The sequence below is a fragment of the Sceloporus occidentalis genome, unplaced genomic scaffold (genome assembly GCF_023333645.1).
Source record: "Sceloporus occidentalis isolate IW3139 unplaced genomic scaffold, rSceOcc1.0.p SCAF_1, whole genome shotgun sequence".
NCBI classification, from domain to species: Eukaryota; Metazoa; Chordata; class Lepidosauria; order Squamata; family Phrynosomatidae; genus Sceloporus; species Sceloporus occidentalis.
In genome coordinates this window covers 10,485,346-10,499,950 of record NW_028316981.1, presented here as the reverse complement: position 1 = coordinate 10,499,950, position 14,605 = coordinate 10,485,346, and the positions used below count along the sequence as shown (strand labels likewise).

The 14,605-nt window shown below is 42.1% G+C and overlaps 1 protein-coding gene across 1 annotated transcript in view; it reads right to left on the bottom strand.

Annotated features, from left to right (window-relative positions):
* The window catches only part of LOC149320693 (uncharacterized), a 46,423-nt gene that overhangs the window by 6,017 nt on the left and 25,801 nt on the right, over positions 1-14,605 (bottom strand). The window contains exons 9-11 of the mRNA XM_089500163.1: positions 11,194-12,162; positions 4,505-4,552; positions 1,243-1,374 (exon numbers count right to left, since the gene is read on the bottom strand). Of these exons, the coding sequence (XP_089356289.1) occupies positions 1,243-1,374; positions 4,505-4,552; positions 11,194-12,162 (1,149 nt within the window). The remainder of the gene's footprint in view (positions 1-1,242; positions 1,375-4,504; positions 4,553-11,193; positions 12,163-14,605) is intronic.

Below are 14,605 nucleotides of genomic sequence, written 5' to 3'. Positions count from 1 at the left end.
GCCAAAAGGGATCCGGGGTGATTTTTTTTTTCTTTCACTGCACTGCACTTTTCTTAGAATTTCCATTCTGGTGGCTAAATCGATGCTTTTTCAACATGCTGAGTGCCGCTGGCAAGGGAGACTTATCTGCTTTTCCGTTTTGTTTTGTTTTCCTGTTCACAAATGCTCAGGGAGGGATTCTGGAGGCAGCTTGTCTATTGTGGGCACACACTCACAGCTACAGCAGAATCCTGCTCTTTCCCAGCTCAAGCTATATGGCAATTTCTACTACAAGTCATGCTGCTACTATCCAGTACTGAAGAACTCTGTTTCTCTTAGACTCCTTCACCATCCTCATCATGCTGATGTGGCTGAAAAACCTCCAACAAGACAGAGCACAAAGAGGGAATGTGAGGACTGGGTAGGGGTAAAAAGACTCTGAAATGGAGTCAGAGGCTTTGTTAATTGAAGTGCACCTGTATTGGGAAGACAGCCTTCACCAGTATTGACTAATCTAGGATTTAAAGTAGATTGCAACAGTTCTGCTTGTGGTACTACAGAGGAGTGTGGTCTGGAGCACTAATACATAAGGCAGTGCCTTCTTAGAGGTGGTATCCCAGGCTATGAGATTTCTGTCACATATGCCACAGGTATGCCCAAGATCAGGGGTAGGCAACCTGCGGCCCGCAGGCCGGATGCAGCCCGGCGAGGCCTTGGGACCGGCCCCAGCCCGGTCCTGCCGCTGATTGCCGCTGGGGCCTTTGGGGGGCAATTATCTATAGAAGCCTCAGAAACATGCATTTATACTAACATTTTTTAAAAATCAGCAAATTTTTTCACGTGTCCTCCATTTTTTTTTTAAAAAAAGTGTCTTCCATTTGAAAATTTTGTCCTACATTTGTCCTGGTTTATTTATATATTTAATTTTTAAAAGTTATTTAATTATTTATTTTTTGGCTTCGGCCCCCCAGTTGTCTGAGGAACAGCAACTCGGCCCCCAGCTCAAAAAGGTTGCCTACCCCTGCCCAAGATGAACTAGATACACATGGAACCTATTTAGCACAATGTCTAAAAAATGGATTAAATTATATGTAGTTGTACATGCATTTTTATATTTATATGTGTTTGCCGAAGTCCAAAGAGGGCTTATGATCTATCAAAGTTTGCCCTACTATTTGGCCACAACAGATATGTAATCATTTCTGCTTTACAGGTAATGTATTCTGAATATTCCTCATTATTGTGTCAGTCACTGGTACTCACTCTCATACACTTCTTTTATAGGGAAGGAAATATTCTCTTCATGTGAGCCTGGCATGATCTCCTGCTCTTCTTTTGTCACTGAGACTTCATGAGGAAAACATTCCAGCTTGATCTCGTTCACAATCCCACCACCTTCAAGAGAGAGAATGAGAAATTCCTGAAAACTCTGTCCCTATTTCAGAAGGACAGAACATTCTACAAGGGACAAAGGCAAAGAGAGAAGGACTGCTAGCCTGATACTACTGGCACTGGGTTCAAGTAGCAAGGACGTAGCCAGGATTTTGGGAAGGGGGGGTCAAGACTAAGTGCCACCATTTTGAGAGGCTAAGAGCCCCCCCAAGACACAAAAAGAGGGTCGAGCGTTTACCCTCGACACCTTGATGGCACCACTTTAACTTCCGTTATGGCTTCGTGCAATGGAATCTTGGGAACTGTAGTTGAGTCATCTGTCAGGTGCCACAACAAACTACAAATCCCAGCATTTCACAACATGGAGCCAAGGGCAGTTAAAGTGGCATCAAACTGGATTATTTTTTCAGTGCAGATGCAAACTGAGTCCTTCCTCTGAAGGTGTTTACATCAGATAAATTCAGCTTGATAAAGCAAAGTGCAGCTGCTCGAGCAATGAGCGGCAGCCACTCTGTTCATGCTCAGAGACACTCTGCTCATGCTTTGAGACACTGTATTCCAACATCTGAGCTGAGCTACGAACCCAGGCTGCATCCACACAACATTTCATTCCCACTTTCAAGAGGGATTTTTTAATTTTGAGACACACACACACACACACACACCTTTTAATTCCAAGACCTATCTATCTATCTATCTATCTATCTATCTATCTACCATAATTTTTAATTCCAAGCCATTATACGTTCCTTTCTTTTTATATTAAACAAACCCCTTTAAGAGAATCCTATTTTGGGAGAAAGGCAGGGTATAAAATCAATCAATAAAACATTATAGTGCAATAGTCCATCAGTGCATGGCTTACATTATAAGACTTTATACCTTTATACATTTAAAAACTATTAAAATCACAGTAGGCTCAGAGTGCTACAGAATCATGGAATCATAGAGTTAGAAGAGACCCCTAGAAGGGCCATCCAGTCCAACCCCATTCTGCCATGCAGGAACTCCCAGTCAAAGCATTCTCAACAAATTATGTAATGGAGGTGTCCATCTTAGACATAGACTGAAGGTAATTTAATGCACAATATTTTTAAAATAATGTTGTGCTTCTGCATACTGAGCTTCAGCAAAACCCTGAGACCACTATGCCTTGTATAATTCAATTACCTGTTACAGACAGCCAAAATAAAGCTGCTACGAGTCACAGTGGAGGTATGGTGTTTCAATGATACATACGTCTTAAGAGTCCAGAAGCCACACCAAAGCCACGTTCCAGTCTTTAGGGCTGGAGTGTGGCTTTGGTGCGACCTCTGGACTCTTAGGACGCATGCATCATTGAAACACCATACCTCCACTGTGACTCGAAGCAGCTTTATTTTGGCTGTCTGTAACAGGCCAATAATTCAGTAATTGATCTAAACCTTCAGGATTTCCAAGTTTCCTTGAGTTGGGGGTCAGACCAGATGCTCTCAGGGTCAGTTTGGGGTTTTGGAAGTCCAGAGAAAGGAGACTCACTCTACTCTGGACATTTCTCCTGAGAATGGATTCATGTTTTCAAAAACAGTCATTTCTGGATTTTTGCAACAACAAAAAAGAGGTGGGTCTGTGATGCAAAAAGGCAAGAGGCTTCCTTCCAGCCTTGTTTTTTCTCTTTTTTAAAAGACAAATAGAATAACATACAGTTAGCTGGCCCCTTTTTAGCATGTCAGTGGGGATGCTTTGATGGAGAGTTCCTGCATGGCAGAATGGGGTTGGACTGGATGGCCCTTCGTGGGGTCTCTTCCGACTCTATGATTTTATGATTAATTAATTAATATATGGAATCAATCTAAGATGATGAATCGGGGCTGTGGAGTCCTATGGCCCTGCTCCAGGCAATGCTAGACTGCAGGCCCCATCATCCAGCAGCACCACAGACTGATGGGAACTGCAGTTTAATAAGGCTGCACTCTGCAGAAATAATCCAGTTCGACACTGCTTTAATGCTATGGAAAATCCTGCGATTTGTAGTATGTTGTGCCACCAGAGCTCTCTGACAAAGAAGGCTAAATGTCTCACAAAACTACAATACCCAGATATTGTTGTTGTTGTTATTTTCTTTTATCCCGCCTTTCTCCCAATATACAGACTCAAGGTGGTGATTTTCCATAGCATTAATCTATAGTATATCTTTCTACAATTATGAGATGCATATGAAACATACATGGATCCCATCTCCCAGTATATCCCATTAGACATACTGTATATAAATATACCAAAATCTGAAAAACTCCAAAATCCAAAATACATCTAATCCTCAGCATTTTGGGTAAGGGATATTATTATTATTATTATTATTATTATTATTCTATCTTGTACATGGATATAACAGCTAAAAGTTAGAAGTCACCTTTTCTTTCTTTTATATTTCCTTTTAGAAGCTTCCTTCCTTCCTTCCTTTTTTCTTTCTTCCTTTCTCCCCTTCCTCTTCCTCCCTTTCTTTTCCTTCTTTTCTTCAGTTCTCCCTCCCTCTTATTCTTCCTTCCTTTTTTCCCTTCCTTCCCTTCTTCTTCCTTCTTCTGCAAAAGCACAAGGGAGGAAGGGGGAGGAGGAGGAGGAGGAGTGGAAGCCGGACTCTGAAGGAAACGAAAGCGAAAGGAGTCACAGGGACTCCCTCCCTCCCTCCCTCTCTGAGCATGCAACTGGCGTTCAAGCTCCTTCCTCCTCCCTCCTCCCTCCCCCCTCCATTAAAGCCACGGAGCAGAGGGAAAAGGGGAACTTTTGTTTTGTCTTTCCTCTGTTCCCTCGCCGTGGTTTTAATGGAGGGGAGGGGGGAGGAAGGAGCTTGAACGCCCCCAGGGCCTGATAGGTGGGGTTCCGACCCCCCAACCCCCCCCCGGCTATGTCCTTGCAAGTAGCCATCCTCCTAAAGAGAGCCGCTTTGTCATGCTGTTCATAAGTTTATAGCAAAAAGGAAAACTGAGATGTTGGTTTCTAGAAGGTATCAATAAGATATAGGGCCAGCCTAAAACATTTTCTTCCAGAGATATAGGAAAAGCCCCACTATCACCAGTTAAGGTTTGTAGTACTCAGAACCAGCCAAGTTACTTTGGCACCTGGGGCTGAAACACCCACAAGCACATCTCCTCACCTTGGCTACTAAAAAGACAAGGGCCAAGATCCTGCAAGTCTGTAGCAACTTCCTCTCAGCAACTGTCAAGCTCCAAGATGGGCCCCTGCAGTCATCACTTACTGGTGAGAAAGGAAGACAATTTAGACCATAGTGAAGCGGTTTGTCTCAGCTCAGTTGGGGAAAGAAATGAGGGCGTGATTTCAAATGGAGGGTACCTAGCTTTTCTTTCCCCAGGAGCTGAGAGCAGCTGGATTTTTCTGAATCACTTTCCTTATCACTGGCCTGAATCACTTTCCTTCTCTCTCTTCTTCCATCTAGTGACAACCATCAACAACAGAGCTTCCAGAGATATGGCACTACTAGGCATTGGAGGCTTTTGGACAGAGGGCAAGGACAAGAGAACAGTCCTCTGTGCCCCATTTAAAGGGCCTTATGCTTACCTAAGTCACTAATGGGATGCTGTCCCATACAGTCTGCCCTTGACATACATAGGGGATCCATTATGGACCCCCTTGTGTAAGGCAAATTTAGTGTATGCTGGAGTCGCACTGATTTCAATGGTGGCACACTCCCGATGCGTGCTCCATTGTGTCCCTCACTGCTCGCCGCCCATATAAGCTTAAATCCACGTACAGCAAGGGTGCGTAAGGCGAAGGCAGACTGTATTATAAAGGCAAATAACTGACAATATGATGCCCTTCCATAACATCTCAAAACAACAATTTGAGGCAACTCCTTCTGTCTATCTAATGATAGGACTAGTCCCCAAGGGATGACATGAAAACAGAAGAGCAATAACTAAGACAGCCCAAATCCTGTTAATTTTGGGGGATGTATTATTATTGTTATTGTTATTATTATTTTCTTAGATCCTACCTTTCACCCAATATAGGGACTCAAGGCGGCAAGCAGCAGATTTAAAACAATACCTTTTAAAAACAGTACAACATTAAAATGCAAAAATATAAAATTTTAAAAACAACTCAGCCATTTTAAAAGTTACAACAGTAATGCATTAACATAGAGTATGTTAAAAATACAAACCTTAAAAATTAAATAGCACGACATTCCCAGCTCTTATCAGTTTGCAAAGGCCTGCCAGCACAAGAATGTCTTTATTTGCCGTTGAAAGAATGTATGTGAAGACATCAGAAATGGAGTAAAATATACCAATCCAATGCTCAGCTGTGGTTTCAAGACACACAGACAGTTCTGGCCTAAATGTAAACACTTACCTGTCGATATTGTTGTATCCATGGACGTGTGGGCAAGAAGGGATTTTCTGTTGCCTTTCAGCCAGGGTGTGTCTTCTTTCAGCTCCGTCTAAAATTCCAGTGTCCTCCTTGCAAGAAAAAATTCATCAAGCTGCCTCATGATCTATCAGTTCATTGTTCTTTCCAATTCAGCCACATCCACCTGTTTGGTAATTTGACAGCCCACTCCTACCAGACTTGGGGAAGGGACAAAAAATATCCAGTTGCGTCCACAGACCCCAGAAAAGGAAGGGGAAAGTGTTTGACATTAATATTATATCCTTTAAAGCAGTTGATTTCCATGCCACTATAGGTAAATCTACTCTGTAGAAACAAATGCAGTTTGGCGTCACTTCAATTTGCCATGGCTCCATCCCATAGAATCCCAGGTTTTGTAGATTTGTGTGAGGCACCAGCCTTCTTTGGCAGAGAAGGCCAAAGACCTTGTAAAAGTACACATCCCTGAGTGGAGCTATGGCCCTTAAAGTGGTGTCAAACTGCATGGTTTCTCCAGTGTAGATGCACCCTTTGATTACGCTTTTACTGTCATGGCAACATCCTGGAATTTCACAGAATGATAGAACTGAAAGAGACTACAAGGGCCATCCAGTCCAACCCCATTCTGCCATGCAGGAACTCTCACTCAAAGCATCCCCCGACAGATGGCCATCCAGCCTCTGTTTAAAGACCTCCAAGGAAGGAGACTCCACTACTACACTCCGAGAAAGCAGTTTGTTCCACTGTCGAACAGCCCTTACTGTCAGGAAGTTCCTCCTAATGTTGAAGTGGAATCTCTTCCTGTAGCTTGCACCCATTGTTCCATGTTCTAGTAGTCTCTGGAGCAGCAGAAAACAAACTTGCTCACTCCTCAATGTGACACCCCTTCAAATACTTAAACAGAGCTATCATATCACATCTTAAATGTCTCTTCTAAACATATCCAGTTCTCTAAGTTGTTCCTTATAGGGCTTCATGGTTTCCAGACCATCATTTTGGTGGCCCTCCTTTGGACATGCTCCAGTTTCTCAACATCCTTTTTGAATTGTAGGGCCCAGAACTGGACACAATATTCCAGGTGAGGTCTGACTAGAGCAGAATAGAGTGGTACTATTACTTCCCTTGATCTGGACACTATATTTCTATTGATGCAGCCTAGAATCGCATTGACCTTTTTAGCTGCCGCATCACACTGTTTGCAGCTGAAGGAGGCAGCACTGAGAATTCTCAGCCTCAGAGCTCTAGTGCCTCACTGAACTACAAATCCCATAGCAGCTAAAGGGGGGGGGGGATCACAGCACTGTAATTGCATTGTGTGAATAGGCCCTGAGCCTTGTATTTAAGCTAGAATCTTCCTCACCCAACAAACTTTACAAAGATCTAAACCCACCCAATATCAAAGAACTCAATGCCCCCAAACCAATAAATCTGTGGCTGCAGCTGCTGTTGTTATTATTATTACAATCTCTTGCTGCTGTTGTTGTGTGCCTTGAAATCATTTCTAACTTCTAGAAGGTGAAACTATCCTGGAGTTTTCTTGGCACGATTTCTTCAGAGGGGATTTGCCGGCATTGCCTTCCTCTGAGGCTGAGAGAGTGTGACTTGCTCAAGGTCGCCCAGTGGGGTTTCGTGGCTGAGCCAGGATTCAAACCTAGCTCTCCAGAGTCCAACACTCAGACCAACCACCCCTGCCCTTTTATTTACCTTATTCATTTACCTTATTTATGTATGTATGTCCCTTATTTATTTATAATTAATTAACCTTATTAATTAATTTATTTATTACCTTATTTATTTACTTTATCTATTTATTTACCTTTTTAATTTATTACCTTATTTATTTACCTTATTTTAACCCTATTTATTTATTGCCTTATTTACTTACCTTATTGATTGATTGATCTTATTTATTAATTTACTTATTTAATTTTATTTATTACCATATTTATTTACCTTATTAATTAATTAACCTTATTTATTTATTTGCCTAATTAGTTACCTTATTTGTTTACCTTATTAATTTTTAATTAATAAGGTAATTAATTTATTACCTTATTTTTATCCTTATTTATTTATTTACCTTATTAATTTACCTTATTTATTAATAAGCCTTATTTGTTTATTGTTTATTTACCTTGTTTACTTACCTTTCCCTCCAGAATTCGAACTCAGGGCAGCTCCTTCTCCTCAGCCCCCAAATTCCCTGCTCCCTCCAGAAAGCATAAAAAGCAATGCTAGGATTAATAGCAATATACTAGGGAAAAAAACACAACCTTTAACCTCCCAAGTGGGCGGGACAGGAAGCGGAAGTCCTTCTTGGCAACTTCCCGTTCCGCTCTAGGAATCTCACCTCTCTATGGTCTTTTTAACTCTTAAAGTGCCTCAGTGATGCTGCAGTATTCAGAAGCCACAGATCCCATTAGTTTGTATGACAAGAGATCATTATGAAAGTTATCATTGCATGGCAAGGGATTGGTTGGACTGGATGGCCCTTGTGGTCTCTTCCAACTCTATGATTCTAAAGCAATGATAACTTTCTAAAGCAATGCATCTACACTGTAGAAATAATGCAGCTTGACACACCTTTGAATGCCCCAGCTCCAGCCTATGGAATCCTGAGAGTTGTAGTTTTACAAGGTCTTTAGCCTTCTCTGCCCCAAATGTGTGGGAGCCTCGCCAAACTACAAATCCCAAGATTCCATAGGATGTAGCCATGACAAGTTAAACTGGAATCAAGAGTCGGCATTTACACTGTAGAAATAATGCACTTTAAGGGCTCCAGCTCTAGCCTATGGAATCCTGGGATTTGTAGTTTTACAAGGTCTTTGACCAAAACTACAAATCCCAGGATTCCATAGGATGGAGCCATGGCAAGTTAAAGTGGATTCAGAAGGTGCATCTACACTGTAGAAATAATGCAGCTGGACACCACTTTTAAGTGTCGCAGCTCCAGCTTATGGGACCCTGGGATCTGTTGTTTTACGAGGCCTTTAGCCTCCTCTGCCCAAGAGTGTGGGTGCCTCCCCAAACTGCTCAGCCATGGAAACTCACCAAGCCACCTTGGACCAGTCACATACTCTCAGCCTCACAAAATAAGCTCATGATAGGTTCACTTTAGGATTGCCGCAAGTCAGAAACGACTTGAAGGCACACAACCACAACAAGGGATGCTTATACATGTGAACGTCCCCAACAGAATGCCAGATAGTCTGGATCTAAACCATAAGGAGCTTTATCAAACCTCTCTTATAATTTTCAGCTGTGACAAAACTTTTGAACTTTTCCCCGCTTGTTTGCCAAGCAGAGAACTGATGGGCAAGTGGGCAGTTCTTATTACAACTAATAACATGATCCAATGTGGTGTTGTGGGTTGATCAATGGACTATGACTCCAATGTAGGAAGCTAACATCACATTTCATCACACTGGTTTGCTCCCTTCTTCTCGGGTTGCATCCACACTGCAGAAATAACCCTGTTTGACACTGCTTTAACTGCCAGGGCTCAATGCTAGGGAATTCTGGCAACTGTAGTTTTGTGAGACGTTTAGCTTTCTCTGTCAGAGAGCTCTGGTGCCACAACAATCCTCACAATTTCATAGCACTGAGCAATGGAGGTTAAAGTGGTGTCAAACTGGATTATTTCTGCAGTGTGTAGATAAAACTCTCAAAAACAATTAGAGCTATTTCAACAAGTGAGGCTCCCACAGAAGCGTCAGCCTTTGGTAGGAACCTAATTCATGCTGACCATCCATGCAACTCCTGGCCACATCCACCAATGTTCCTCTGTTTACAACACTGTTAATTTAAAATGTCATCCAACATACTCTTGAATGCAAGCTGTGTTAAACCCCATCTCAAAAATTTCCCTTCAAAAACAACCACCAAAGAATATGGCTTGGAGGCACAGTTCAAATTCTTTCTTTAATGGGAAAAATGCGAGTATTTTGACTGTTAATGGAAAGTGCATTTACTTATCAGGTCACTATCGTGCAGAAATAAACGGTTCAGGGAGAACAAAGATAAGATATATACATATACTGTATGTCCATCATCATCCAAACAAGCTTAAGACAACAAACCATAGTTCGTCTTTAGGACTTTGTCACACCAGCTTTTTTTCTTGCAATAATTGTATTAGGGAAGGAAATGGGAAAATACCAGTTTGCAAACTTCTCTTCAATCACGTGAGAGCACCACTTTGGCAAATCCATGCTCCCTTCTGCACTGGCTCCGTAACCCCACTTTCTATACTTTCAGCACATACCTGCATTTGCTGAGGTTGTTTTTACTCTATTCCTTTCGCTATTTTTATTTTTGCTGTAATTATGCAATCACAGCAAAAAGAAAAGATAAAAAAGGAAAGGCATGGAGTAAAAAATTAAACCACACACTCTCATCCTACTTGGGAATATCGAGGACAAGGGGGAAGAGGACAAGACTCACACTCCCTCATGCCATGTGACATCTGTCAATCATTAGTGGCGTGGAATAGGAACCTATTGATGAGTTTTCTCCGCTAATGAAAAGTGCACTGCAGAAACAAAGGAAATGCAAAGTAGCAACTGAACAGACACGACTTTGTAAGATAAGTACTAGCCAAAAACTCTAATGCCTTGCTTTAATTATGATTTATTACCTTGTGTGATAAAGTCCCTAGAGACAATAAAGAAAAACCCAGATTTTTTATTTTTATTTTGGGTCCAAAACACATTGCCAAATAATGCAGTTCGAGACCGGTTTAACTGCTCTGGCTCAATGCTAGGGAATTCTGGGAACTGTAGTTTTGTGAGACAAAACCACCTCTGTCAGTGAGCTCCTGTGCCACAATAAAGTACAATTCCCAGGATTCCCTAGCATTAAGCCAGGGCAGTTAAAGTGGTCTCAAACTGGATTATTTCTACAGTGTGTTTCAGACTTGAAGAGGCATAATAACAACACAACCTCTGTGGTCCACTCTCCTGAACTCCAGCACTAGAGCTCTCTTAGCAGAGAATTCTCAATCCTTTACCAAAGCACAGTTCCCAGAACTCCTTGGTAATGAAAGTGGTACCAAACATGACTGGGTAGTGTAGATTCAGTCTACAACGCCCCTAAAAGAGGATAGGTTTATCAAGAGGTGTTTGTTAGCCACAGTGGGTCTACTCAGTCTTTCGATTCAGAGACAGTAAACAGTAAACTTTTCTTAAATAGTTCCTGCCGGCAGAAAGTGTTTTTGAAAACTTCATGTGTTTCTTGAAGATCTTGCCATTTGGTTCCCCTTGGACTTTGGAGATTTCACTGGGCATTGCTCAGACACTTTAGAGCTCACTGCCTTTGTGGTTACAAAGGCTAGAAACTTGGATTTAAACCACACACAAAAACATTAAAGCAGGGATTCTATTAAACAAAGCTAACACCATATCCAAAAATTTTTTTCTGCAGTTGCACAGCCTGGAACAATGGAAGAGTCCTAAAAGCTCTCTCCTGTGTGAACTATTTGACGCCTTAGAAGATGCTGGCCCTGACTGAAGCTTTTCCCACGGTCCGAACAAGCAAAGGATTTCTCGCCCGTGTGGATCCTCTGATGTTTCATGAGGCTCGATTTATCAAGGAAACTTTTGCTACAGTCTGTGCACTGATGGGGCTTCTCTCCTGTGTGGTTCCTCTGGTGTCTCAGGAGATGCTGGATCAGTGTGAAGCTCTTTCCACATTCGGAGCACTTGTATGGCTTCTCTGTGTCATGGATTCTCTGGTGTCTAACCAGTGTGTGACTCCGGTTGAAGCTTTTCCCACACTCTAAGCATTGATAGGATCTCTCCCCTGTGTGGATGGTCTGATGGCTGACCAGGCTCGATTTGGCACCGAAGCTTTTGCTACAGTCAGAGCATTTAAAAGGTTTCTCCCCCGTGTGGGTCCTCTGATGCCGGATCATACCTGAGCTGCTAAGGAACGTTTTGTTGCAGAGGGAGCATTCGTATGGCTTCTCCCCTGTGTGGATTCTCCTGTGACTCTTCAGATGGGAGCTCCAAGTGAAGGTTTTCCCACACTCCAAACACTTATATGGTCTCTCACCTGTGTGGGTTCTCCGATGTCTATCCAGCTGCGAGATCCAGCAGAAGATTTTCCCACAGTCTGAACATCTGTAGGGTTTTTCTCCTGGGTGGGTTCTCCAATGTCTAATCAGGTTGGATTCATTCCTGAAGTTTTTCCCACACACGCTGCACCGGTTGTGTCTTTTGCCTTTGTGCAGTCTTTGCTGCATGGCAATTTCATGATAGCTAATAACTTGGAAGGCATTGGATTTATTCCTCCACTTCTGACTTTGCATTCTCTCTTGCACTGCTAGCTCATCTTGACCCTTCAGTTTCTTTTCCAGCTCTCGATGGCTTGTTCTTTCCAAGGACATGTCACATAGTTTTCTTTCATTATTACTCACTGGGCCATCATCTAATAGAATTAAAAGAGAAGCATGATAAGGTCCAAGTATAGCATCAAATGAGAAACACAGTGAAAGAAGCGTATTGGAAACTTACATTTGTCATGAACTTACCAGGTTTCCAAAGGGTACATCTCATGAACTTACTAGTGCATCTACACTACGGAAATAATGCAGTTTGACACAACTTTACCTGCATACTACAGAATCCTGGGATTTGCAGTTTTGACTAGCACCCTTTGGTAGAGAAGGCTAAAGATCTTATAAAACTACAACTCCCAGGGTTTCATAGGATGGATCTACAGCACTTAAAGTGGTGTCAAACTGCATTATTTCTTCTGTGTAGATATACCTTTAGGCAAGCTAGTTTCTCTGAGCCTCAATCCTATCACCAGCCATGTGGGCAATAACTTACAGGTTTGATATAAGGTGAGACCAGGGAACTTGTGGCCTTCTGAAGGTGGATGGACCACAGTTTCCATCGTCTCTACCAGTCATGCTTGTTTAGATTGATAGGAGCTGTGGTTTAAAATATCTGGAAAGCTCCAGCTTGAAGCACATAATCAAGAGTTCACTCCATCAGATGCATAAAATATTATCCTATCTTGGCAGGTATATACAGGCTTTCAAAGATCTTTGCTTTAGGTTGGGAGTGAGCAAGTGCTGAGAGACACAGGCTGCACCAAACGGAAGTGCAAAACTTATTTTTGTTGAGATAGGAGAAGAAGGTGCAGGGGAATGTGGCCAGAACAGCCTAGGAAAATCTGGGAGCTGTAGTCTTAGGAACTTTCCCAAGCACCACAGTAGTAGGATAAAAACCCATTGTCGGGATTTTATGCATGTTTAGAGAACTTTGCTTACCAGTGGTGCAAAAACAGAAATAAGCTGCACCTTTTTTCCCCCTACTTTCTTCAGGCCTACAATTGGCCTCTGTGGGAAACAAGAAACTGATCTAAATAGACCTCTCATTTGACCCAGCAGGGCAAATTCATATCATATTATAAAGGGTTTTGTTCTGATACAGCAGAACATAAGACCAGCTGGGTTGGAGCCGATCAAATTCCTATCTTTTCCAGCCAACACGTTACCTCTGGGAAGCCCACAAGGGCAAGGCATGAGAACAACAGCCATTACGTGAAGTTGGCCAGAATCCCCTTGTAGTATTAGGCTGGTAGAACTCCAGTTCTACTAATTGGACACACACACAAAAAAAAATACGTTTTAAGTTTTTGTTGTTGTTGTGTGCCTTCAATTTATTTTGGAACCTATCATGGAGTTCAAGGCGAACCTATCATGGGGCAAACCTATCATGGTTTTTATTTTATTTTTTTGCAAGATTCATTCAAAGGAGGTTTACCATTGTCTTCCCCTGAGGCTGAGAGAGTATGCCTTGCCCAAGGTTATCCAGTGGGTTTCATTGTTTTCAGTGTTTTTTAAAAATAATTTCACTTAATTTTTTTAAACTTTGTAAAAAAATGTATTGCCTTAATCTTTTACAAATTATTGTAAACTGCCTTAAATCCCATTTAAGGGAAGGGGGATGTAAATTCAATAAATAAATAAATAAAATTAAAATAATAGATTCTTACAGGTGGAAGGCCCTTCTAGCCTGATGCTCTGCCATGCAGGAATGCACAGCTAAACCACTCTTGGAATATGTCCACCCCAACTTTTGTTTAAAGACCTCTAAAGAAGGAGGCCACCACCTTCCGAAGCAGTCCATTCCTCTGTCAAACAGCTCTTACAGTCAAGAAGGTCTTCCTAATGTTCAGGTGGAATATCTTTTCTTGTAATATGACCCCATATAAGCCAGCATAATGTAGTGGTCTGAATGCTGGGCCGGAACCATGGAAACCATGGTTTGAATCCCAGCTTGGCCATGAAACTCCCTGGGTGACATTGGGCAAGTCACTAAAGACCTTATTACATGGGAGGCAAAGTGCCCAAATCCTGCGGATAAAGTGGATTTAAATCTTGGGGAAATCCCGCAAAAGCGGGGTTGTTTTCAGACGACGTCAGACCAATTGAGCATTAACCCGACATTAACCTGTGCAGAAAGTGGGCAAAATTGGCAGCTTTTTACTTTTGGGATGCTCAATGTGTGCGACATCATCTGAAAAGAATCCCTCTTTTGTGGGATTTTCCTGGATTTAAACCCCGTTTTTGCATGGGATTTGGCCTCTTCCCTCCCATGTGATAAACTCTATACTCTCAGCCTCAGGGGAAGGCAATGGCAAACCTCTTCTTGCCAAGGAAAAACCAATGATAGGGTCACCATAAGTCAGAAACCACGTGAAGGCACACAACAATAGTAACAATTCCCCTTACATAAATGTTTCCTCCCCTTCAACCTCAGTGTTAACAGCACACAGGAAGAACTCTGTCATTCCTCCTATAAGAACCACCAGAATGCCCTCTGGCTGAGAAGGCTAAAAACCTTGTAGAACTATAAGT